General features: G+C 46.3%; 1 protein-coding gene across 14 annotated transcripts in view; it reads left to right on the top strand.

The window, feature by feature from the left end:
- Positions 1 to 18,545, top strand: part of LOC147105014 (suppressor of tumorigenicity 7 protein homolog) — a 179,296-nt gene extending 160,751 nt beyond the window's left edge. For 7 of the 14 annotated variants that reach the window (XM_086011016.1, XM_086011014.1, XM_086011023.1 and 4 more), the window contains 3 exons: positions 2,661 to 2,800; positions 3,565 to 3,695; positions 18,141 to 18,545. In XM_086011016.1, the coding sequence (XP_085867142.1) occupies positions 2,661 to 2,800; positions 3,565 to 3,675 (251 nt within the window). In that variant the 3' untranslated portion in view covers positions 3,676 to 3,695; positions 18,141 to 18,545. Of the gene's footprint in view, positions 1 to 2,660; positions 2,801 to 3,564; positions 3,696 to 11,710; positions 11,863 to 18,140 lie in introns of all 14 variants that reach the window. The other 7 variants (XM_086011015.1, XM_086011024.1, XM_086011027.1 and 4 more) reach the window with 3 other exon arrangements.
- Positions 18,546 to 23,625: the final 5,080 nt, after the last annotated feature.

Consider the following 23,625-nt stretch of genomic DNA (forward strand, 5'->3'; position numbering starts at 1 on the left):
CCCCCAGGAAGGGCAGGGCGGGTTAAAAATTCAAAAATGGGAAACCCGCCTCCAGCCCTCTTACTTTCGTTTTTGGTAGGGGGGGTGGGCGACTAACCTGCTCTCCAGAGGCGGGTTTCTAATGTAAATATTTTAATGAGGCTGTGTGCCTCAAATTGTAGCTGTGTTTCAAATTTAATTGAGTGCTGGCTGGGTTTCCCAGTGCTCGGGACACCCATTAGCTGAAGGGACGCATAAATGGCCGGATCACACAGGTAAGTGCTTGGAGGAGCAGGAGTAAATTCCCCTGGTCCCTCCCCTGGAGCAAACCTGTTTCCCACTCCCCGCAATCGGACAGTCATGACCTACTCACGGCCCCGCCGATCTCTCCACGCACCCGCCTCTCTCCCACCCCCACCCCCAACCAGTCTTACGATCTATCCACGGCCTCCTCTCCGATCTCTCTCTCCCTCCCTCCTCTCCGATCTCTCTCTCTCTCCCTCCTCTCCGATCTCTCTCTCCCTCCTCTCTGATCTCTCTCTCCCTCCTCTCTGATCTCTCTCTCTCTCCCTCCTCTCCGATCTCTCTCTCCCTCCTCTCTGATCTCTCTCTCCCTCCTCTCCGACCTCTCTCTCTCCCTCCTCTCCGACCTCTCTCTCCCTCCCTCCTCTCCGCTCCCTGGTGCGGCCTGGCTCAGCAGATACTTCTGCCGCCTGTCCTCAACAGTCTGTCAGCCTCTCCATCGACTGACTGGCTGCTGGCCGGGAAGTGGAGTTCAAAAATTTAAATCAGGCCCCGGCGTTAAATCCGGGGCTTCACAGCAGCCTCCCCCGTAAATATCTGGGCCAAAAAGTCAGAAAAGAAAAGCAACTTGAGAGTAATTTGTAATTTTGTCTGAGATTATGAAGAGATACTTGCACGCGGACAAGAAAAATAAGAGCTAGAAAAGAAACCAATAGCGCTGGAAATAAATAACAAGTTCATCGGTGTCTGAAAGAGAAAATGCAGGTTAGCAGTTCAGGTGTGTGACTTTTTATTAGAAGAGAGAGTAAAGGAATGGAAACAATTTGTTCCTGTTTGAGTGGAGATTCTGACCATGATATGGCCGCACTACAGACTGGAACACAACTGCAGCCACACCAGGAATCATTTTGCATTCACTTCCTTTGGCCAATTATGGTGTCTCTGAGTGAAAAATGCCTTATTCCAAGAATTTTGTCGCTCTGGACTGCAGTCAAGTAGGGCCATGATTTAGACTTTCAGATCTTGCTCGTGAGCCACAGCAGCTATCAGAGAGGAAATTCTTGCCTGTTTAGGCTCGGATTGACCATTCGTCCGAGAGGTCATAGGCCAGTATTGTGTCTGCCAGTTGAGCCAAATCTTCACCTACTGAAGGGGTTTTTGTCCTGAATTCTGTATCGTTGATCTGTTTTTTTCCTATATTGCTTTTACTAAAATAGTAGCACCTTTGTACAAATGCAGTTGCAATTTGGATTAGCTTATTGTAACAGCCAGTGGCGCACTTGTGATGAGCAACATGGAGCAGAATGACGTTGGTTCAAATTCCTGACCCATTTGTGCTGTGCTGTGGGGAGGCGGGAGTAACCAGCAGGAGGATTCCTCCGCAGCCTCCTGGCAGAAGGAATGGAAAATCAATAAGAGTGCCCTCGCTGGTCTAGGACTGAGTGCCTTCCAAGTACCCTGCTGGAACACAGCATTGCAAGTGGCTAGCAATTAAGTTAGCCAGCTCTTGGCCCCAAAGGCACAGGGCTCAGAGAAGGACGTGCATCCTTAATAATAAACAGGCACAGAAAATAAAAGCTAATAGAATGTTAGCCTTTATAATTAGAATTTGAATATAAAGAAGTTTTGCTGCAGCTATACAAAGCCCTGGTTAGACCACACCTGGAGCTGTACAGTTCTGGGTACCGCACCGTAGAAAGGATATACTGGCCCTGGAAGGAGCGCAGCGCAGATTCAACAGAATGTCACCAGGGCTCCAAGTGTTAGATTATGAGGAGAGATTACATAAACTAGGCTTGTATTCCCTGGAATATAGAAGGTTGAGGGTGATCTGATTGAGGTTTTTAGGATTTTGAAAGGAATTGACAGGGTAGATAGAGAGAATTTTTTCCGCTGGTGGGGGGAGTCTAGGACAAGGGGGACATAACCTTATAATCAGAGCCAGGCCATTCAGGAGAGAAGTTAGGAAACACTTCTTCACACAAAGGGTGGTAGAAGTGTGGAACTCTCTCCCACAAAGAGCAATAGATGCTGGGGCTCAGTTAATAATTTTAAATCTGTGAGATCGATAGATTTTTGCTAGACAAGGATATGGAGCCAAGGCAGGTAGATGGAGTTAAGATACAGATCAGCCATGATCTCATGGAATGGCGGAACAGGTTCGAGGGGCTGAATGGCCTCCTCCTGTTCCTATGTTAATTTGGGCAAATATTGCCATTTGTTCATTGTCGATGGGTCAAAATCCTGGAATTCCCTACCTAAGCCCATCAGCACAAGGACTGTGGTAGTTCAAGGGTACTACCTTCCCCAGGGCAATTAGGAATGGGCAATAAATGCGGCCTTCCCGGTGCTGCTCATGTCCCGTCAGCAAAGTTTAAAAAGAAAAAGAGGGTCTGTGTTATTCACCGGAGGTTTTTTTGTTCTTTTGGCCTGTCCAGCTTTCCACGAAGTTTCAGTTTATCCCAAGAAGGAGCTCCCATTCTTCATCCTCTTCACGGCGGGGCTGTGTTCGTTCACCGCGATGCTGGCACTCCTCACGCACCAGTTTCCAGAGCTCATGGGCGTCTTTGCTAAAGCTGTAAGTACTGCCAGTGAAATTCCCAACCGCTCGTGTTTTATAGCTCGCTTGTGAACAGACTCTTATTTTTGTAACCAAAATAAGTGAAGCTCGGAGACCTTAGGCAGCTAAAAGGCTAAGAATTAGATAAAGTTCTGAATACTAGAAACTTTTTTTATCCGGCACCGACGGGACCGGCGTGGTGCCGGTTGATCAAAAAGTCCGGATTACAGAGAGGTATACTTACCAAGGTAAGAGAGCCCCGTACACGGCCACAGGTGCAGGAGCCCCGGTTACACGGCACTTGTGCAGGAGTCCCAGTTACACGGCACTTGTGCAGGAGTCCCGGTTACACGGCCACAGGTGCAGGAGCCCCTGTTGCACGGCCACAGGTGCAGGAGCCCCTGTTGCACGGCCACTAATATATAGTAAAACTTACCTGAACCTACTCCTGAATGTTGCCGGTTAAGAGAGATTTGCGGATATTTAGGTGTCGGTTAAAAGAGAGTTTCCTGTACTAGAAACCTGAATCAACAAACACACGAGGTCCATCCGCATCCGAAAGGGAAAAGGGAGGTTAACATTTTGAGTGGAGGTTTTTTCGGTCTTAGGAACAGGAGGAGGCAATTCAGCCCCTCGAGCCTGTTCCCGCCATTCAGTGAGATCATGGCTGATCTGTATCTTAACTCCATCCACTCGCCTTGGCTCTATATCCTTTTATACCCTTGTCTAGCAAAAATCTATCAATCTCAGATTTAAAATTATTTCCCCCATTCTTACTCCAGATTTTTCAGCTCCCGGATCTCAGACCAGTCCCAACTCATAAGAACATTAGTAGGAGCAGGAGTCGGCCATTCGGCCCCTTGAGCCTGCTCTGCCATTCAATAAGATCATGACTGACCACCTACCTCATACGGTAAGTACTGTAGAAAATATAGGGACAGAGTGATCTCCTGGACGAATTTCGATCGCCTAGATGGGTCGGAGAGGAATTTCCAGATTTTTTTCTCCCAAATTGGCCATTGGGTTTTTTTATCTGTTTTTTCGCCTCTCCCAGGAGATCACATGGGTTCGGGTGGATGGAGAGTGATAGTAGATTTGAGGTTAGGATCAGATCAGCCATGATCTTATTGAATGGTGGAGCAGGCTCGAGGGGCCGATTGGCCTACTCCTGCTCCTATTTCTTATGTTCTCCACTTTCCCGCCCAATCCCCATATCCCTTGATTCCCTTAATATCCAAAAATCTATCGATCTCTGTCTTGAATATACTCAACGACTGAGCCTCCACAGCCCTCTGGGGTAGAGAATTCCAAAGATTCACCACCCTCTTGAGTGAAGATTTCTCCTCATCTCAGTCCTAAATGGCTGACCCCTTATTCTGAGACTGTGACCCCTGGTTCTAGACTCCCCAACCAGGGGAAACATCCTCCCTGCATCTACCCTGTCAAGCCTTGTAAGAATTTTGTATGTTTCAATGGGATCACCTCTCATTCTTCTAAACTCCAGAGAGTATAGGCCTAGTCTACTCAATCTCTCCTCATAGGACAATCCCCCCATCCCAGGAACCAGTCTGGTGAACCTTTGTTGCACTCCCTCTATGGCAAGTATATCCTTCCTTAGGTAAGGAGACCAAAACTGTACACACTACTCCAGGTGTGGTCTCACCAGGGCCCTATATAATTGCAGTAAGACGTCTTTACTCTTATACTCAAATCCTTTTGTAATAAAGGCCAACATACCATTTGCTTTCCTAATTGCTTGCTGTACCTGCATGTTAACTTTCAGTGATTCGTGTACAAGGACACCCAGGTCCCTCTGAACACCAACATTTCCCAATCTCTCACCATTTAAAAAATACTCTGCTGTTCTATTTTTCCTACCGAAGTGGATAACTTCACATTTCTCCACATTATTTTCCATGTTCTTGCCCACTCACTTAGCCTGTCTATATTCCCTTGAAGTCTCTTTGCATCCTCCTCACAACTTACATTCCCACCTAGCTTTGTATCATCAGCAAACGTGGATATATTACATTTAGTCCCCTCATCCAAATCATTGATATGGATTGTGAATAGCTGAGGCCCAAGCACTGATCCCTGCGACACCCCACTAGTTACAGCCTGCCAACCCGAAAATTACCCATTTATTCCTACTTTCTGTTTTCTGTCTGTTAACCAATCCTCAATCCATGCTAGTATATTACCCTCAATCCCATGAGCCCTAATTATGTTTAATAACCTCTTGTGTGGCCCACACCATTGCGAGTATCTCCACTGTCTTAATTATGTCATTCACACTCGCCAGGATAACAGACAGAATAACCTTTCCGTTAATTTCTTTTGCTACTGGAGTTATCCTATGGTTCTGTAGAATTTCTCTTTTCACTTCAAATATATGCTGCGAGGCTGTTTCCCCGGGCTTGGAGAGTCTAGAACCAGGGGCCACAGTCTCAGAATAAGGGGTCGGCCATTTAGGACTGAGATGAGGAGAAATTTCTTCACTCAGAGGGTGGTGAATCTTTGGAACTCTCTACCTCAGAGGGCTGTGGATGCTGAGTCGTTGAGTATATTCAAGACTAAGATCGATAGATTTTTGGACTCTAGGGGACTCGAGGGATATGGGGATCAGGCGGGAAAGTGGAGTTGAGGTCGAAGATCAGCCATGATCTTATTGAATGGCGGAGCAGGCTCGAGGGGCCGTATGGCTACACCTGCTCATGTTTCTTATGTTCTCATAAGTGATAGAGCTTCATAACATCAGACCTAAAACTATTAACGTAGTATTACAGGAAACTTTGGTTTATCCGGAGGTTGTATGTTCGGAAACCTCGATCTACCGGCAGAAATCAGGAGCCGTTTTGTTAGTTTTTTTTTCTTCTCGTGGCTTTTTTTTTTCAACAGTCAGGCTCTGCAAAGTCTCCCTGAAGCTGTTGCTAAGCTACAGAGACGCTTCCAAGGTACGGCCGACTGTTTAGAAGCTGTTGCTAAGCAACAGTGTTTGTTGCCAGATACAGAGCTGCAAATCTCCGTATGCTTCAACATTAACGCTGGTATGTCCGGCAGTTTTGATAGATCGGCAACAGCTCGGTCCCGTCGGTGCCGGATATAACAAAGTTTCCTGTACATAGGATATACGGCATAGAAACAGGCCATTCGGCCCAACCAGTCCATGCCGGCGTTTATGCTCCACTCGAGCCTCCTCCCGTCTTTCCTCATCTAACGCCATCAGCGTAACCCTCTATTCCCTTCTCCCTCAAATGCTTGTCCAGCCTCCCCTTAAATGCATCTTTTTTATACTATTTGCTTCAACCATTCCCTGTGGTAGCGAGTTCCACATTCTAAGGGGATTATTAAGGGAATTGATTTAGCAAAAGGTGAACAGGAAAGTAAATAAACCCTTCTAAATAGCTCCTTGAAAGGAAAACAATAAAAGATACAATCTAAAAGTTAGATAAATAATGTTTACACACACTGCTTTCTTTCCTTGAATTTTTAACCACTGCAGGAGCTGTGAGTGTCCAAACTGAACTGTATCTCTTGGAAGCTCCAGACCAATTCAAACAGCTACAGCTCCTTAACTATCCCCGAAAAAACAGTTAACGGAACTTCCTGGATTTGAAAACTGTCGGCCGCATTCGAAAATAACTCTATCATATACATAGCTGCACAAATCACGCAGTCTGTGTTTATGCAGAAGTCGCTTGACTTCTCTCTCAAACTGGCAGACAATTGCTAAACCTTTGCAGCATTTATATTGAGTTAATCCTGGGACGTGATTCTAACTGCAGCTCGTTTTTTTTCTTTTAAACTGCTTATGGCTTCTGACTGAATTAAACGAGCCTCTGTAAAGCTAAAATTGTACCTGCAGTATTAGCTCCGTCATTATCTCTGTTGGTATGACTGTAGTAAAGAAAGTAAGATTTGCATTTATATAGCACCTTTCACGGCCTCAGGACGTCCCAAAGCGCTTTACAGCCAATGAAGCGCTTTCGAAGTGTAGTTACTGTTTTACTGCAGAAAACGTGGCAGCCAATTTACGCACAGCAAGACCCCACAAACAGCAGTGAGATAAATGACCAGATAATTTTTTTTTATTGTTGTTGGTTGAGGGTTAATTGTTGGCCGGGATACTGGGGGCAACTCCCAGCTCTTCACAGCCATAGAAGTGCTTTTTGAAGTGCAGTCACTGTTGTAATGTAAGATTGGCTCTTTATAAAATTCCCCCTCCGAGCGGCTTTGATAAAGACCAGCCTCATTTGTACGATTGACAGTCACGATGCCCGTGACCCCCTGGGCTGATGTGGACATGCATTGTCCTAATTGATCAGCAAAGGGACATGCTTGTAACAGTGAAACAGTTGTGTAGTGGGACGTTGCAGCAGGTTGCTGCATGAGTGTCATGGTGTAGAAGGGCGCAGGCCAATGTTCCCTCGAAGCTGCGTGTGTAATCTGCAAGGTACCGCGCAGACCCGCTCACAAGCTATTCTATTGGAAATACCGCGCAGGTGCAGAAATTTTAAAGGTACTGTCATAAATCTCATCATCAAGAAACTACCTATGAAATAACACTGGACGGCCAGCTGGTGGCGCCATCCAAGGAGTATAAATACTCGGGCGTTGGCCGCAGTTTTCCAGGGACATTTTGTAAAGACAAGGAGCTAGTGAAGTACAACTAGACCTCCATGTTCTGAAATAAGTTGATTAAAGCCTTGCTTTATACTCAAACCAAGTGTGTAGTGAGTTTTATTACATCAGGGACCGCGCATTGAAATAAACAGGCCACGTACAACAGAGCACAGCTTAGAGGGAACATTGGCGTAGGCCCCACACTCTTTAAAAAAAAATAATGAAGGCGGTTAAGAGAGTGACTCTTCCCTACACTAAGGGAATCCAGAATAAGGTGACGGCTCGAATTCTAAAACAGAGCCGGGGAAAAGCGAATCCAGGAAAATAACTTCTTCACACAAAGGGTCGTTCGAACGTGGGACACGCGGCCCCTGAAGGCCCTGCATGCGGAGACAATTGAGATGTTTAATGATAGTATCTCTCCTTTACTTCCCAAGTATGTGTCCGCCGTGGCTCAGCGGGTAGCACTCTCACCACTGAGTCAGAAGGTTGTGGGTTCAAGTCCCACTCCAGAGACTTGAGCATATAATTCAGGCCAACACTCCAGTGTAGTTACTGAGGCGGAGCGCTGCACTGTCGGATGAGACGTTAAACCGAGGCCCTGTCTGCCCCCTCAGGTGGACCTAAAAGATCCCATGCCGCTATTTTGAAGAAGAGCAGGGGAGTTCACCCTGATGTCCTGGCCAATGTTTATCCCCCAGTCAACAGCACTAAACAACAGATGATCTGGTCATTATCACATTACTGTTTGTGGGAGCTTGCTGTGCGCAAATTGGCTGCTGCGTTTCCTACATTAAAACAGTGACTACACTTCAAAAAGTACTTCATTGGCTGTAAAGCGCTTTGGGACGTCCTGAGGTTGTGAAAGGCGCTATTGAAATGCAATTCTTTCTGTAAGCGACATGGAGAAAAAGCGGGGGGGAATTGGGATTAAAAAGATAGAGCTGCCATGGTTAACAGAAGTGACCGAGCAGGTTCGATGGGCCGAATGGCATTGATATGTCTCCACTCTGAGCATTTAATCACAGCCAAGTGCTGCATGGAGACACTGGGCATTGTCCGAGTCTCCCTGTGAGGGGAGCGGAGTGGCTGGGAATGGGTGGAAACACTTGAGGGTGAAATCTCACTGGTGCCTATTTGTTGTTGCTACAATTAGTGGGAAGTGGTGAAATGCTGCTTGCTACTCTGCTAGTGAAAGGGTAAACACGACAGGAATTTCATCCGCTTCGCTAGACCATCGTAGTGCTCCCTAGTGAGGTTAGGTTGATTGGCTATGATAAATTGACCCTTAGTGTTAGGGGGATTAAAATGTGTGGGGTTACGGAGATAGGGTGGGATATGTGTTGGTGTAGGGGTTACGGGGATCGGGTGGGATATGTGTCGGTGCAGGCTCGATGGGCCGAAATGGCCTCTATCTGCACTGTGGGGTTTCTGTGATTCTGTGAGTCGTTAAAAACTGAGCCTCGCCATTGGTGAGGATTTTTGCCCTATCCTGGAATACGGGTTTATATGAAAACAGTAATAAAATCCAGAAGAAAAGGCCAGTCAACCCATCTAGCCCACCATCCAGAGCCTAAGTATAATGATTCTATCATACAGTCCCCTGAAGTAGGGCATGGTTTTAAGTCAGTTACAAGCTGATCAGAAGTGCCCGTTGCAGCATTTGGGGTCTGAGTGTCTCTGGGCTAGAGAGAGGCGGGGGGGAGGGGAAATAATCAGTCATGGTTCACTGCTGCAGTGACCCCACTGGAATCACCCGCACCCCCCGAGCCTGAACTTCGATTACACTGCTCTGCCTGCTCACTGGGCACCCCGATACTTCCCAGTCCTTTCCTTTGGTAAAGGTACCGGACCCGGGCAAGGAACCCGCCCTACCCGCTTCACACGTGCATTCCTGCAGACAGTTCGTTCTCCGCCCTGGCGGTGCATCAGGATTGCGATGCGGGGCACAGTCGCTTGGCCTACGTATTAAGGCTCAGTCTTGAAGGCTTGGGGTGAGGTAAGAGTGGATGGATGCCGAGAAGAGGGGGTGGGGGGCATGTGGGAGAGAAAATTGGCAAAGAAAAGAAAAAATTTAGTTGAGGCTTTACTATGTACATAAAAACAAGTCTTGCTATACAAGCAATAGCAAACACCTCTAAGCGTTAAACAGCAGAAAGACACCGTTTAGCTTGCTCATAGTGTGGGTGAAAGCAATCAATTTTTGGTAGTCTTCAGCACATGATTGTAATGTGCATCAGAGCGTGAAATAAAACAGAGGGACACAGTGCATGTGTGGTTGCTGGTAATTCTGTAATAAATCTTCTGTCGTTTCCACAACGGGGATTGGCGGGATGGGGGGGTTAATGGCTGAGTCCCTCAATCCGAAGGGAGCAGTTGGGGTGGGTGGGGGGGAGGAAGGGCACTCTCTTGAATGTGCTGACTGCACTTGTTGGGCAGTGTGAAACTAACCAGAGCAGCCTCGGGAGCAGGAACCACATCCGCATAAACCTTCCCCTTGCCTTCTGCGAGTTTATTGTGTGGCAAAAGCATTGCTGCTCACGGCGCAGCGTAAAATAATTGCCGTGTCTCTGCACAGCTTGGGCTGAGGCCTTGTATGATTAACGGGGCAACACACCGGCCTTTTTTCCAGTCGAGATTAGGTTTTGTCAAAAAATGAGAGAGTGCATCAAGGATAAAAAAAAAAAAAATTCAGCCTGAAGAGACTGACAGGGCTGGTAGGTTAGTACATGAACATGGGAATTGGTTTAAGTAAGGCCATCTGGTTTTTCTAAATATGAATCCCACCCCAGTGGGAACATCACAGTGATGGGTAATGAAATTGCTTTGGTTATAGTAGTCCTCTGTCTATTTTATTGCCTATATTTTTTTGAAGAATGGAACATTCCACCTGGCAATCATGAGTTTTATTTCATAGAAACATAGAAGATAGGAGCAGGAGTAGGCCATTCGGCCCCTCGAGCCCGCGCCGCCATTCAATGAGATCATGGCTGATCATCCAAACTCAGTACCCTGTCCTTGCCTTCTCCCCATATCCCTTGATTCCCTTTAGCCTCAAGAAATATATCCAACTCCTTCTTGAATATATTTAATGAATTGGCCTCAACTGCCCTGTGTGGCAGAGAATTCGAGTCTTCAAGGGCCATATATTTCAGCTGTAAGCACTAATTTCAGAGGGCAGTGCTAGAAGGAACAACTTGGATAGCTCTACCAAAAAGCCGGCGCAGGCACAAGGGGCCGAATGGCCTCTATGAACTCGTGGGCTGGGGCATCTCGGCCTCAAAGAACGACAAGTTCAGGGCCGATGTAGATAGAGAGAAACTGTTCCCATTGGTGGAAGGGTCGAGAACCAGAGGACACAGATTTAAGGTGATTGGCAAAAGAACCAAAGGTGACATGAGGAAAAACTTTTTTACGCAGCGAGTGGTTAGGATCTGGAATGCACTGCCTGAGAGGGTGCTGGAGGCAGATTCAATTGTGGCTTTCAAAAGGGAATTGGATAAGTACCTGAAGGGAAAAAGTTTGCAGGGCTACGGGGAAAGGGCGGGGGAGTGGGACTAGCTGAAGTGCTCTTGCAGAGAGAGCCGGCACGGGCTGAATGGCCTCCTTCTGTGCTGTAACCATTCCATGATTCTATGTCATTCTCTGGGCAAAGACTGGTTGAGACCAAGTCTAAGAAACAGCTCAGTGCTGTATTGGGAAGACAGGAGAGTTGCTATTCCGTTGGGATGAGATCAAGGTTTTCCTTAGCAGCTGTGTCATCAGTAGTCACAGGGTGATGTCACAGAGTCATTAGGCACGCTGGGTAGCGCTCTTGCCTCTGAGTCAGAAGGTTGTGGGTTCAAGTCTCACTCCAGAGACCTGAGCACAAAAATCTAGGCTGACACTCCCAGTGCAGTGCTGAGGGAGTGCTGCACTGTCAGAGGTGCCGTCTTTCAGATGAGACGCTAAACCGAGGGCCCCGTCTGCGCTCTCAGGTGGATGTAAAAGATCCCATGGCCACTATTTCGAAGAAGAGCAGGGGAGTTCTCCCCGGTGTCCTGGGCCAATATTTATCCCTCAATCAACATCATCAAAATAGATTATCTGGTCATTCCACATTGCTGTTTGTGGGAGCTTGCTGTGCGCAAATTGGCTGCTGCGTTTCCTACATTACAACAGTGACTACACTTCAAAAATTGGCTGTAAAGTGCTTTGGGAGGTCCGGTGGTCGTCCCAAAGCGCTTTCCAGACACTCTAGAAATGCAAGCCTTTCTTTTTCTTTTCAGCAAACCTTAATTTTTGTTCTGTTTTTTGTTTTAAAAGAATTTTTTCTCCACGGGAAAGGGTCCCGATTTTAACCGAACTCACCCAGCGTGAACAAATACCTTGCTTCTTTTCCTCCTTAACGCAACAAGCTTTGGAATAATGGACACGAGCATGTTGTGGGGGTAGGAGGATAAATGGAGAGATTTAAGGTGGGTGGTTTTTTAAATTTATTCACGGGATGTGGACGTCGTTGGCAAAGCCAGAATTTATTGCCCATCCCTAATTGCCATTTCAGAGGGCAGTTAAGAGTCAACCACATTGCAGTGGGTCTGGAGTCACATATAGGCCAGACCGGGTAAGGGCGGTAGATTTCCTTCCCTAAATGACAATGGTGAACCGGATGGGTTTTTATGACAATCCGATAGTTTCATGGTCACCATTACTGATGCTAGATTTTTATTCCAGATTTATTTCATTAACTAAATTCCCCAGCTGCCGTGGTGGGATTTGAACTCTTATCTCCAGATCATTAGACCAGGCCTCTGGATTACTAGTCCAGTAACATAACCACTATGCTACCGTCTCCACATTAGAAGGCACTGTTTATGTTTTCAGAGGGGCTTTTGAAAGCAGGGAGAAAAATGGGAAGACGGAAGGGGTCTAGGATCGGAGCTCCAGAGGACAGTAGTACTGTGCTGAACAAGCAGCCACCAGTAGCGGGAATGAGGAGCGGAGAATGTGTACGGGGACATGAAGCAGGAGGAAGCCATGAAGGTTGGGAGGGATCGAGAGTGAAGCTGAGAATTTTGAAGTCAACTCACTGCGGCGCAGGAGATGCAGTGGAGCTTGAGGAGAACAGGGGATGGCAGTGCTGGACTTTGTGCAGACGAGCACTTGGCCAATGGCTTTTCGGATGAGTTGAAACGTGTGGCGGGTTGAGGCAGAGAGCCAGCTAGAAGAGTGTTGGGGATGATGAGCCTCGACATAGTCTAGGGTTTTGTTGGTTGGGGGGGGGGGGGCGGGGGGGGGAGGCAAGGGTGACAGCAGGAAATGTTACAGATGTAGAAGAAAGTGTTCTCGGTAACGGAGCGGATGTGGGGGAGAGAATCAAATTTTTATACATGGAATTTTCAGCACAGAAACAGGCCATTCGGCCTAACTGGTCCGTGCCGGTGTTTATGCTCCACACGAGACTCCTCCCACCCTTCTTCATCTCACCCTATCTACATTCTTTATTCCTTTCTCCCTCATGTGTTTATCCAGCTTCCCCTTAAATGCATCTCTGCTATTCGCCTCAATCACTCCCTGTGGTAGCGAGTTCCACATTCTCACCACTCTCTGGGTGAAGAAGTTCCCCTGAATTCCCGATTGGATTTATTAGTGACTATCTTATATTTATGGTCCCTAGTTTTGGACTCCCCACAGGTGAAAACGTCTCTACGCCCACCCTATCGAATCCTTTCATAACACCTGGTTTATAATAACACCTGCACTGTCCTGTTAGCTGAATGCTTAATTATGTTGGCACAGTGGGTGGGACTCAATCTAGGACAGCACAGTGAGTTTTCACCTGTTTAAAATCTTAAAGCTACTTTTAAATTGGAGCAAAACTCCCGCTGCAGGCCTCATTTAGCAGTGGAAGTCTTTCCTCAGGATTTTGAATAGTCTGTGTCGATTATGCGGCTGTGTCTGAATGAACAGCAGAAAAGGAAGTTTTACTAAACTTTTATAAATCACTGGTTACACCTCAGCTGGAGTTTTTGTGTCCAATTCTGGGCACCACACTTTAGGAAGGATGTCACGGCCTTGGAGAGGGTGCAGAGGAGATTTACTAGAATGGTACCCAGGTGGGCAGAGGAAACGCTTCAAGGACACCCTCAAAGCCTCCTTGAAAAAGTGCAACATCCCCACCGACACCTGGGAATCCCTGGCCCAAGACCGCTCAAAAGTGGAGGAGAAGCATCCGGGAAGGCGCCGAACACCTCGAGTCTCTTCGCCAGGAGCAAGCGGAAGCCAAGCGCAGGCAGCGCAAGGAGCACACGTCAACCCAAGCACCCCACCCACCCGCCCCTTCAACCACCGTCTGCCCCACCTGTGACAGAGACTGTAGGTCTCATCAGTCACCTGAGAACTCATTTTTAATGTGGAAGCAAGTCATCCTTGGTTCTGAGGGACTGCCTAAGAAGGAGAACCAGGGATGAGGGACTTCAGTTATGTGGAGAAGCTGGGGTTTTTCTCCGTAGAGCACAGAAGGTTAAGGGGAGATTTAACAGAGGGGTTCAAAATCATGAAGGGTTTTGATAAGAGTAGATAGGGAGAAACTGTTTCCACTGGCAGCAGGGTCGGAAACCAGAGGCCACAGATTTAAAGTGATTGGCAAAAAAATTCAGGGGGGAGATGAGAAGACTGTCTTTTGCACGGCGAGTTGTTGTGATCTGGAATACACGGCCTGAAAGGGCGGTGGAAGCAGATGTAATAATAACTTTCAAAAGGGAATTGGAAAAATACTTGAAATGGAAAATTTTGCAGGGCTATGGAAAAAGAACAGAGGAGTGGGATTAATTGGATAGCTCTTTCAAAATGCCATCACAGACATTATGGGCCGAATGGTGGTGTGTGCTGTATGAATCTAGTAACTGTGATGTGACCCTTTCCCTTTCACTATTTTGTGACGGGCCTGGAGTTCTGTTATGTGGGTGTGCAACAAGAATTTATTTTGCACTGAGATTCAGCTGTAAAGTTGTCAGAGGCGGGCAAGGGGTTAATACTGGGTCAAGGCGGTAGTTTAACTTATGCCTACGATCACACATTGCCATGTGCTTCACAATGCCTCAGGGTCAGAAGATAACGGCTCAAATAAAACTGTAACTTATATTACAGCTCAATGAATGAAATTGTCATTGTTTCTACTGAAATATTTCAGTAGAAACAAAGTCGAGCATTCCAAATGAAACCCTTAAAAAGAGGCATTGGCCTCTACCTCCACCACTCCCCATGGCGAAACATTCCACACACAAAATTCCTCTGTTGTAAAAAAAAATACTTCTAACAACAACATCAACTTATATTTATATACTGTAGTGCCTTTAATGTAATAAAACATCCCAAGGCGCTTCACGGGAGCATTATCAAACAAAACATATTTGACACTGAGCCACCTCATGAGATGTTAGGACAGGTGACTAAAAGCTTGGTCAAAGAGGTAGGTTTTAAGGAGCCTCTTAAAGGAGGAGAGAGAAGTGGTTAGATGCACGGCCGCTCTGCAGCTCCCGCACAGCCAGCTCACCGGCTTTTAAATAGGAAAAACCACGCATGCGCGGTATTTTAAATGGGCCGCGCACCCAAAAATAAAATTCAAGGGAACGTTGGTGGAGAGGCGGAGAGGTTTAGGGAGGGAATTCCAGAGCTTAGGGCCTCGGCAGCTGAAGGCACGGCCGCTGATGGTTAAAATCGGGGATGTTGGAAAGGCCAGAATAGGTGGAGTGCAGAGATGATATTGGTGATATCTTGGGGGTGATGTTGGTCTGTGCCAGTTTCGTGAAATGGGCTCCTAACGATCGGCAGCCCGCTTTATACTGTGCCTAATTTCCTTTGCCATCGAGTACGAACTCTAGCCAATGTTTTGCAAACTCCATCCCTGCTACTTTACACTTGGACTCAATGCCCCTTTTATGGCTTCATCTACCGGCACTTGGTCTTTCATTTGATTTCTGTATTTGAACCCACGGTCTCTATTCAGCCACACCCTTTCAGCATCTTTCCATTAAGTGTACATCCCTATTCCTTGATTTTTCCTCCCAAAATGTATTACTTCACACTTGCCCACATTAAATTGCACCTGCCACCTTTCTACCCATTCTGCTAATCTGCCTGGTGTCTGCCTGAACAGTCGTCTTCGCTGTTTACCAGAACAAATTTCAAGATCATGCTTCCCTACACCAAAGTCCAAATCATCTAGATATCTGTGCCTGGAGTTTCCTCCCCATTTGGGCCCAGACACATTTACAAACACATTCTTTGCTTGCACCTGCTGTTCAAAGCAGGCCGCCATGCCCATCAGCTGAAGTCCAGTGAATTCCAAGGAATGTGTGCATTGGAGTTCTAAACTATTGCGTCAGTTGTTTTAGCCTTTGCCGTCACTGCGATGAAACCATTTTGTGCAACTTCCTGGCTCGGCATCCTGAACCACTCCCGATGGAGTCCCGTTGCAGCCAGCCTTTACAAATGATGAGTCGTATCAATACAAGATAGTGACTAATAAATCCAATAGGGAAATAAGGAGAAATTCCTTTACTCCGAGAGTGGTTAGAATGCGGAACTCTCTATCATATGGCGTGGTTGAGGCGAATAGCTTTTAAAAGGAAACTAGACGAGTACATGAGAGAAAAGGCAATATAAAGATATGCTGAAAGGCTGAGATGAGGTAGATGGGAGGAGACTCCAGCACAGTCGTAAAAAAAGAAGTTTTGATCTTTCAAGGGCCAGTAGATTTTGTCAAGGGGCCATTTGTCCATCATGCTCATGGCTGGAGTATTTAAAACCGAGTGATCAGGTCATCACTAGCATACCTCTAAGTTACCAGCAGTGACATTTTATGAGTATGGAGTGTGAGATGAATTGCAGATGTGTTTGTCATTTTCAAATCCCTCCATGGCCTCACTCCCTCCCTATCTCTGTAACCTCCTCCAGCCCTATAACCCTCCGAGATCTCTGCGCTCCTCCAATTCTGGCCTCTTGCACATCGCCGATTTTCAACATTGCACCATAGGCGGCCGTGTCTTCAGCTGCCTGGGCCCCAAGCTCTGGAATTCCCTCCCTAAACCTCTCCGCCTCTCTCCTCCTTTAAGACGCTCCTTAAAACCTACTTCTTTGACCAAGCTTTTGGTCACCTGCCCTAATATCTCCTAAGTGATTCGGTGTCCAATTTTGTTTAATAACACTCCTGTGAAGCGTGTTTTACTATGTTGAAGGCGCTTTATAAAGGCAAGTTGTTGTTGTTCGAGCAGTAAGTGTAAGCGTGTTGTTGCAAATTAAGCACTAGCTCCTTAAATATGAGCCGTGCTCCTGCCACACAGCGCCCGCTTGGCATTGCCGCTGAAGAAGAAACCGTCTGTTTAAAATAAAAATAATTCAGGCAGCAGTGCCCCTGGCCAGAAGCCATGTTCACTGGCTGCTGATGCCCAACATTGTGGCCCCTGGAACTTTTCAGCACATCATCAGCAGGTGGCCAGAGAATTATAAAGAAAGAAAGACTTGCATTCATCTCACAACTTCAGAACGTCCCAAAGCGCATCACAGCCAATGAAATACTCTTTGAAGTGTAGTCACTGTTGTAATGTGGGAAACGCGGTAGCCAATTCGCTCACAGCAAGCTCCCACAAACAGCAATGTGATAATGACCAGATAATCTGCTTTAGTGATGTTGGTTGAAGGATAAATATTGGCCCAGGACACTGGGGAAAACTCCCTTGCTCTTCTTCGAAATAGTGGCCGTGGGATCTTTTACGTCCACCTGAGAGGGCAGACGGGGCCTCGGTTTAATGTCTGATCTGAAAGACGGCACCTCCGTCAGTGCGGCACTCCCTCAGCACTGTATTGGGGGTGTCGGCCTAGATTTTTGTGCTCAAGTCTCTGGAGCGGGACTTGAACCCACAACCTTCTGACTCCGAGGGGAGAGAGTGCTGCCCACTGAGCCACGGCTGACAACTATGGGAAACGAGCTAAGCTCGAATTATCTGTTAACGTTGGGCATTTTCTTTCAAAAATCTGTGAGCTAGGCAGCATGTTAAAGTAGTTCACGGAATATGAATTTGTTCCTTTATTGAAACACCTGGGTCCTAAGAAGACCCGCTGCCCAATCCGGCATGTGTGCAGTGTCTAATCTGCAGTGTGAGACGCCGAGAGGGGCGGGGTGACTTTTTTTCAAATGTAGCTCGCAAGATAAATACATTCATTTAGAAACCTGCCGTTCCACCTGCTCCCATCACAGCATCCAACTGTCTTAAATAAACGACCTTGGAATCGTTTAAACCTCCCGCTATTGACGTCTTTTGTGCAAAATTTTTTTTGATGTTGAGCAGGGTAGCTATCCGTTCTCGAGCAACGTCATTTTCATAATCTGCAAGAAAACCCGAGTTAATGCTTTCAGTTCTTTTGTCCAATATTATGCAGATAAATAGAACAGAACAATAAAGCCCTGTTAACCTTCGTATCACAAACGATTGCTGCTAGGCTGCAGTTTTTATGACATTCTATTTCTCTCGCCAGTTCATTCCAGAGCGACACGGGCGCAGTGTCAGTTGACAAAACAGGAGTCAAACGGCTTTACGAATAATGTGATGCCTTTCCCTCGGAGGTTTGGTGGGACGTGTCTTGGGGAAGAAGCGCAAAAAAATTTTTTTTTTAATGTTGCCTGTGGTTTCAGAATGCTACTCGTTCACAAGACATGCCTCTAACTCTCGCTTCCTTGCTGTTTAATGTCTTGCAGTTCTTCAGCACGCTCTTTGCACCCTTCAACTTTGTGATGGAGAAGATTGAGAGTGTCTTACCCTCCAGCTTCTGGCACCTGCTGACCCGAATCTGACACAAATGGTTCATAGAAAACAGACCCAACGCTCTTTCCTTCCCCACCCCCCCACCCCCCCACTCTTTCCCGGGATCTGTCAGCGCACAACAGAACACTGCCCAGGCTATCGAGGCGAGGGAGGGAAAGGCCGAGGAGAGCACTGCTACTGCGAGTCGGAGACACTGTCACTTCTGCCAAGTCTGGATGCTTCAACCTTCTAACAAAGAACTGAGAGCAGAGTTTATTTCAGTTTCTTCTTACCAAGTGGAGAAACGGAGGAAAAATCAAAAGGGAAAAAAAAATAAAAGTTAAATTTTGTGCAATGTTTATGTGGACGGACCCCATTTTATTTCCGTTCACTCATTTCTGCTGCACTCGCTCGCAAGGTCATTCAGCCCATCTTAATTCATCTATCCAGAGAATTCCTACTGTCCCTCCATTGTTGCGGCCAATTATTTCTTAAATGATCCCAAGATTTTCACCTCCGCCACTCTATCTGGAAGTTTCTTCCACATGTTGATCGCTGTTTGTATAAAGAAGAATATCAGTCCTAAAGTTACCCTTCCCTATAAGTCTGTATCTCCTTGTTCTACTCCCACAGTTGAATTTAACTTTATGCCCTTGACAATCTAGCATACCTCGGTATAAGGGCAGTGGAAGCCCATTCAATAGTATCTTTCAAAAGGGAATTGGATCAATACTTGAAGGGGAAAATTTTCCAGGGCTGTGGGAAAAGAGCAGAGCAGTGGGACTAATTGGAGAGCTCTTTCAAAGAGCCGGCACAGGCACGATGGGCCAAACGGTCTCCTGTTCTATGATAAGATCACCACTCAGATGCCTCCTTTCCAAAACCCAAGTCTTCCCTCGTAATTCAGATTTTACTAGGATCAGCCCGGCTCTTTCTGGCGATGGGAGATTTGCAGTTGCTCGTGGTGAACATTGATCCCTGTGACAGTTGCGATCTGAACGAAGGCATCCGGTGATTCATGCTGTAGTACTCTGGAACACTCTCGGAGAATGCTGGAAATTACCTGTCTTTCTCTTTCCGACGCTGATCAATGTGCAATGTTTTTAGTGTTTTATTCCTAGGGCTCGCTAATAACTCGGAGCCGGGCGGGGAGGGGGAAAGGATTTTCGGACTGGAAACCCGGAGGTAAGGGTTTCCCAGACGTCCTGCTGAAATTAACGGCAGGACCTGTTTAAAATGATCTCGACAGGTTTCTCGCCTGACAGGCTTGGACTGTTGGTTTGTTGGGTTGGAAAGCAGCCAGGGAGTGGATGGCGGGTAAGTCTGACATCGGAGTGGGGGAAGTCGGACATCACGGGGCGGTGATTGGGGCATGTGGGGGGCAGCCGATCGTGGGGGTCCAATCGTGGGTTGTTTAAAAGATAAGTTTGGTGGTCAGGGGAAGCACTCCTGCCCCTCCTAGCCCACAAGCACTGCAATAAAGGTGCTTAGCTCATGGATCCAGACAACCTCGCCTCCTTTCATCTGCCGGGAATCCCGGCCTGCAGGTGTTAAAAAAAAAGTTAAAATGGAGGCACATGGCCTCCTTAAAAGATTTCAGTGACTGACCCGCCTCCTGAGGCTAGGACTGAGTGTCACATATCTAATTTTGATACAAAGTTAGGTGGGAAAGTAAGCTGTGAGGAGGGCGCAAAGAGGCTGCAGAGAGATATAGACTGGTTGACTGAGTGGGCAAGAACATGGCAAATGGAATAGAATGTGGGGGAAGTGTGAAGTTATCCACTTTGGTAGGAGAAATAAAAAAACAATATTTTTGAACGGTGAGAGACTGGGAAATGTTTGCACACTGGTTGTACTTGTACATGAATCACAGAAAGTTAACATGCAGGCACAGCAAGCAATTAGGAAAGCAAATGGTATGTTAGCTTTTGTTACAAAGGGATTAGAGTAAAGAAGTCTGACTACAATTATATAGGGCATTGGTGAGGCCACACCTGGCGTACAGTGTACAGTTCTGGTCTCCTTACCTAAGGAAAGATATACTTGCCTTAGAGGGAGTGCAATGAAGGTTCACTAGACTGATTCCTGGGATGAGGGGATTGCCCTATGAGGAGAGATTGAGTAGACTAGGTCTATATTCCTTAGAGTTTCGAAGAATGAGAGGTGATCTAATTGAACCATCAAATTCTTAAGGGGATTGACGGTCAATGCTGAGAAAATGTTTCCCCTGGCTGGGGAATCTAGAACACGGGGTCACAGTCTCAGAATAAGGGGTCGGCCATTTAGGACTGAGATGAGGAGAAATTTCTTCACTCAGAGGGTGGTGAATCTTTGGAATTCTCTACCCCAGAGGACTGTGGAGGCTCAGTCGTTGAGTATATTCAAGACCGGTTGATAAATTTTGGGGAACAGGGAATTAAGGGATATGGGGATAGTGCGGGAAAGTGGAGTTGAGGTCGAAGATCAGCCATGATCTTGTTGAATGGTGGAGCAGGCTCGAAAGGCCAAATCTCCTGCTCCTACTTCTTATGTTCTGAGAGTGGCTTTGTCACCCGCCACGCCACACACCCCCCCCCCACCCCAAACCCAGACCAAACTCCGTTAAAATCGGAAGTCGGTGGGTTGAGCTCGGGTTTCCTGTTTTTTTTATTTTTACCCCCCAAACCCGCCCGGGGGTTAAGATTACCCCCCTAGTGTTTGTTACAGACATGGTGCCGGAGATGAGGGGCGTCCATTATCTGAAAAGACTGGAGAAGCTGGAAGTGTTGGCTTTGGAGCAGCGACAGTTAAGGGGAAGTTTACGAGAGGGTTGAGTTTACGCACATAATTTGTATTATGCAACTCACATTTTGCTGGAGAAATATTCCTGCTTTAATTAGATGACTCTGAATGTTGTAGTGCGTAGAGACTGTTTAAATTTACTTTGCTGTAAAATCGACTGTTTGCTGTAAGCCCCGTTCTGCCTCCAACTCATTGGCTGACACGGTGGTGTTAATACTCCGTTAACTTATTCAGGTTCTCCCATCCAATATTTCCCCCCTTTCTAAAAGCACCCATTTATAGTGCAGTATACTGCAATGGGTACCCGGAACCGACCCAAGTGCTGTCAGCCGTGGCTCAGTGGGCAGCACGCTCGCCTTCTGAGTCAGAAGGTTGTGGGTTCAAGTCCCACTCCAGAGACTCGAGCACAAAAGTCTAATTTTCTGTTGTAATTCTATTAATGCACATCCAGTTTGGATTCCCCTGGATCGCCAAACCTTGCATTTTTTGTTTTAACCATTTAATCCTGTTTTTCAACCTTTCTACCTCACTTACCTGTGCATCTAAATCTTACCGTGTCTTAGTTGCATCCTCTGCTCTCTTGTCTTCTCCCCTCCCCTGCCGTATTAGTTTAAACTCTCTCTCACAAGGAGAATGATCCAATGGCACTATTTGAAGGAGAGCAGGGGAGAGCTCCTTGATGCCCTGGCCAATATTTATCCTTCATACGGCATCACTAATACAGATTATCTGGCCATTTATCTAGGTTGACACTCCATTTTCTGATCTATTTATATTAATGCACATCCAGTTTGGATTCCCTTGGATTACCAGTCTTGCATTTTTTTGTTTTACCATTGAAACCTATTCTTCATTCAATTGGAAAGGAACTTGTGTGTCTGCGCCTGCCCATTATGTCCCTTACCCCAGCAGGAATGTATAAGAAATTTAGTGAAGGGTAGAACACAGCGAGTGTCAGGAGGTGTTGAGTGAAATGGCCCAATTAATTTACATTGATGATTTGGATTCAGAAACACAATGCAAATTGGCATCATCTGCAAATATCACCAAACTGCTTGTGTGGGTTTTTTGACCAATCGCCCCATGTAACAATCCAATATGGTGTCCAGAATCATGTTTTCACTCCTGTTATCTGAGGTAGGATATACTTGCTTTAGAGACGGTTCAATGAAGGTTCACTAGATTGATCCCTGTGATGAGTAGATTGGGCCTATACTCCCTGGAGTTTAGAAGAATGAGAGTTGATCTCATTGAAACATATACAATTCTGAGGGGGATTGACAGGGTAGATGTTGAGAGGCTGTTTCCCCCTGGCTGGAGTATGTAAAAAGAAAAAGATTAGTGAAGACAAATGTAGGTCCCTTACAGTCAGAAACGGGAGAATTTATAATGGGGAAAAGGAAATGAGAGCGCAATTAAACAAATACTTTGGTTCTGTCTTCACGGAAGAGGACACAAATAACTTCCCAGAAATGCTAAGGAACCAAGGGTCTAGTGAGAAGGAGGAATTAAAGGAAATGAATATTAGTAAAAAATATAGTGCTGGAGAAATTAATGGGACTGAAAGCCGATAAATTCCCAGGGCCTGATAATCTGCATCCCAGAGTACTAAAAGAGGTAGCCATGGAAATAGTGGATGCATTGGTTGTCATCTTCCAAAATTCTATAGATTATGGAACAGTTCCTGCAGATTGGAGGGTGGCAAATGTAACCCCACTATCGAAAAAAGGAGGGAGAGAGAAAACAGGGAACTACAGACCGGTTAGCCTAACATCAGTAGCAGGGAAAATGCTAGAGTGTTATAAAAGATGTGATAACAGGACACTTAGAAAATATCAACAGGATTAGACAGAAAGTCAACATAGATTTATGAAAGGGAAATCGTGTTTGACAAACCTCCTGGATCTTTTTGAGGATCTAACTGGTAGAATAGCTAAGGGAGAACCAGTGAATGTGTATTTGGATTTTCAGAAGGCCTTTGATAAAGTCCCACATAAGAGGTTAGTGTGCAAAATTAAAGCACATGGGATTGGGGGTAATATTCTGGCATGGATTGAAAATTGGTTAACAGACAGGAAACAGTAGGAATAAGTGGGTCTTTTTTGGGGTGGCAGGCGGTGACTAGTGGGGTACCGCAGGGATCAGTGCTTGGGCCCCAGCTATTCACAATATATATCAATGATTTGGATGAGGGAACCCAAATGTAATATTTCCAAGTTTGCTGACGACACGAAACTAGGTGGGGTTGTGAGGAGGATGCAAAGAGGCTTCAAGGAGATTTAGACAAGTTGAGTGAGTGGGCAAATATATGGGAGGTGCAGTATAACGTTGGATAAATGTGAAGTTATCCACTTCGGTAGGAAAAACAGAAAGGCAGAGTATTATTTAAATGGTGCTAGATTGGGAAATGTTGATGTACAAAGGGACCTGGGTGTCCTTGTACACCAGTCACTGAAAGCAAACATGCAGGTGCAGCAAGCAGTTAGGAAGGCAAATGATATGTTGGCCTTCATTGCAAGAGGATTTGAGTACAGGAGCAAGGATGTCTTACTACAGTTATACAGGGCCTTGGTGAGATCACACCTGGAATACTGTGTGCAGTTTTGGTCTCCTTACCTAAGAAAGGATATACTTGCCATAGAGGGAGTGCAGCAAAGG

Source organism: Somniosus microcephalus, chromosome 18, assembly GCF_052327205.1.
Source record: "Somniosus microcephalus isolate GS21.2 chromosome 18, FLI_Smic_1.0, whole genome shotgun sequence".
NCBI lineage: Eukaryota > Metazoa > Chordata > Chondrichthyes > Squaliformes > Somniosidae > Somniosus > Somniosus microcephalus.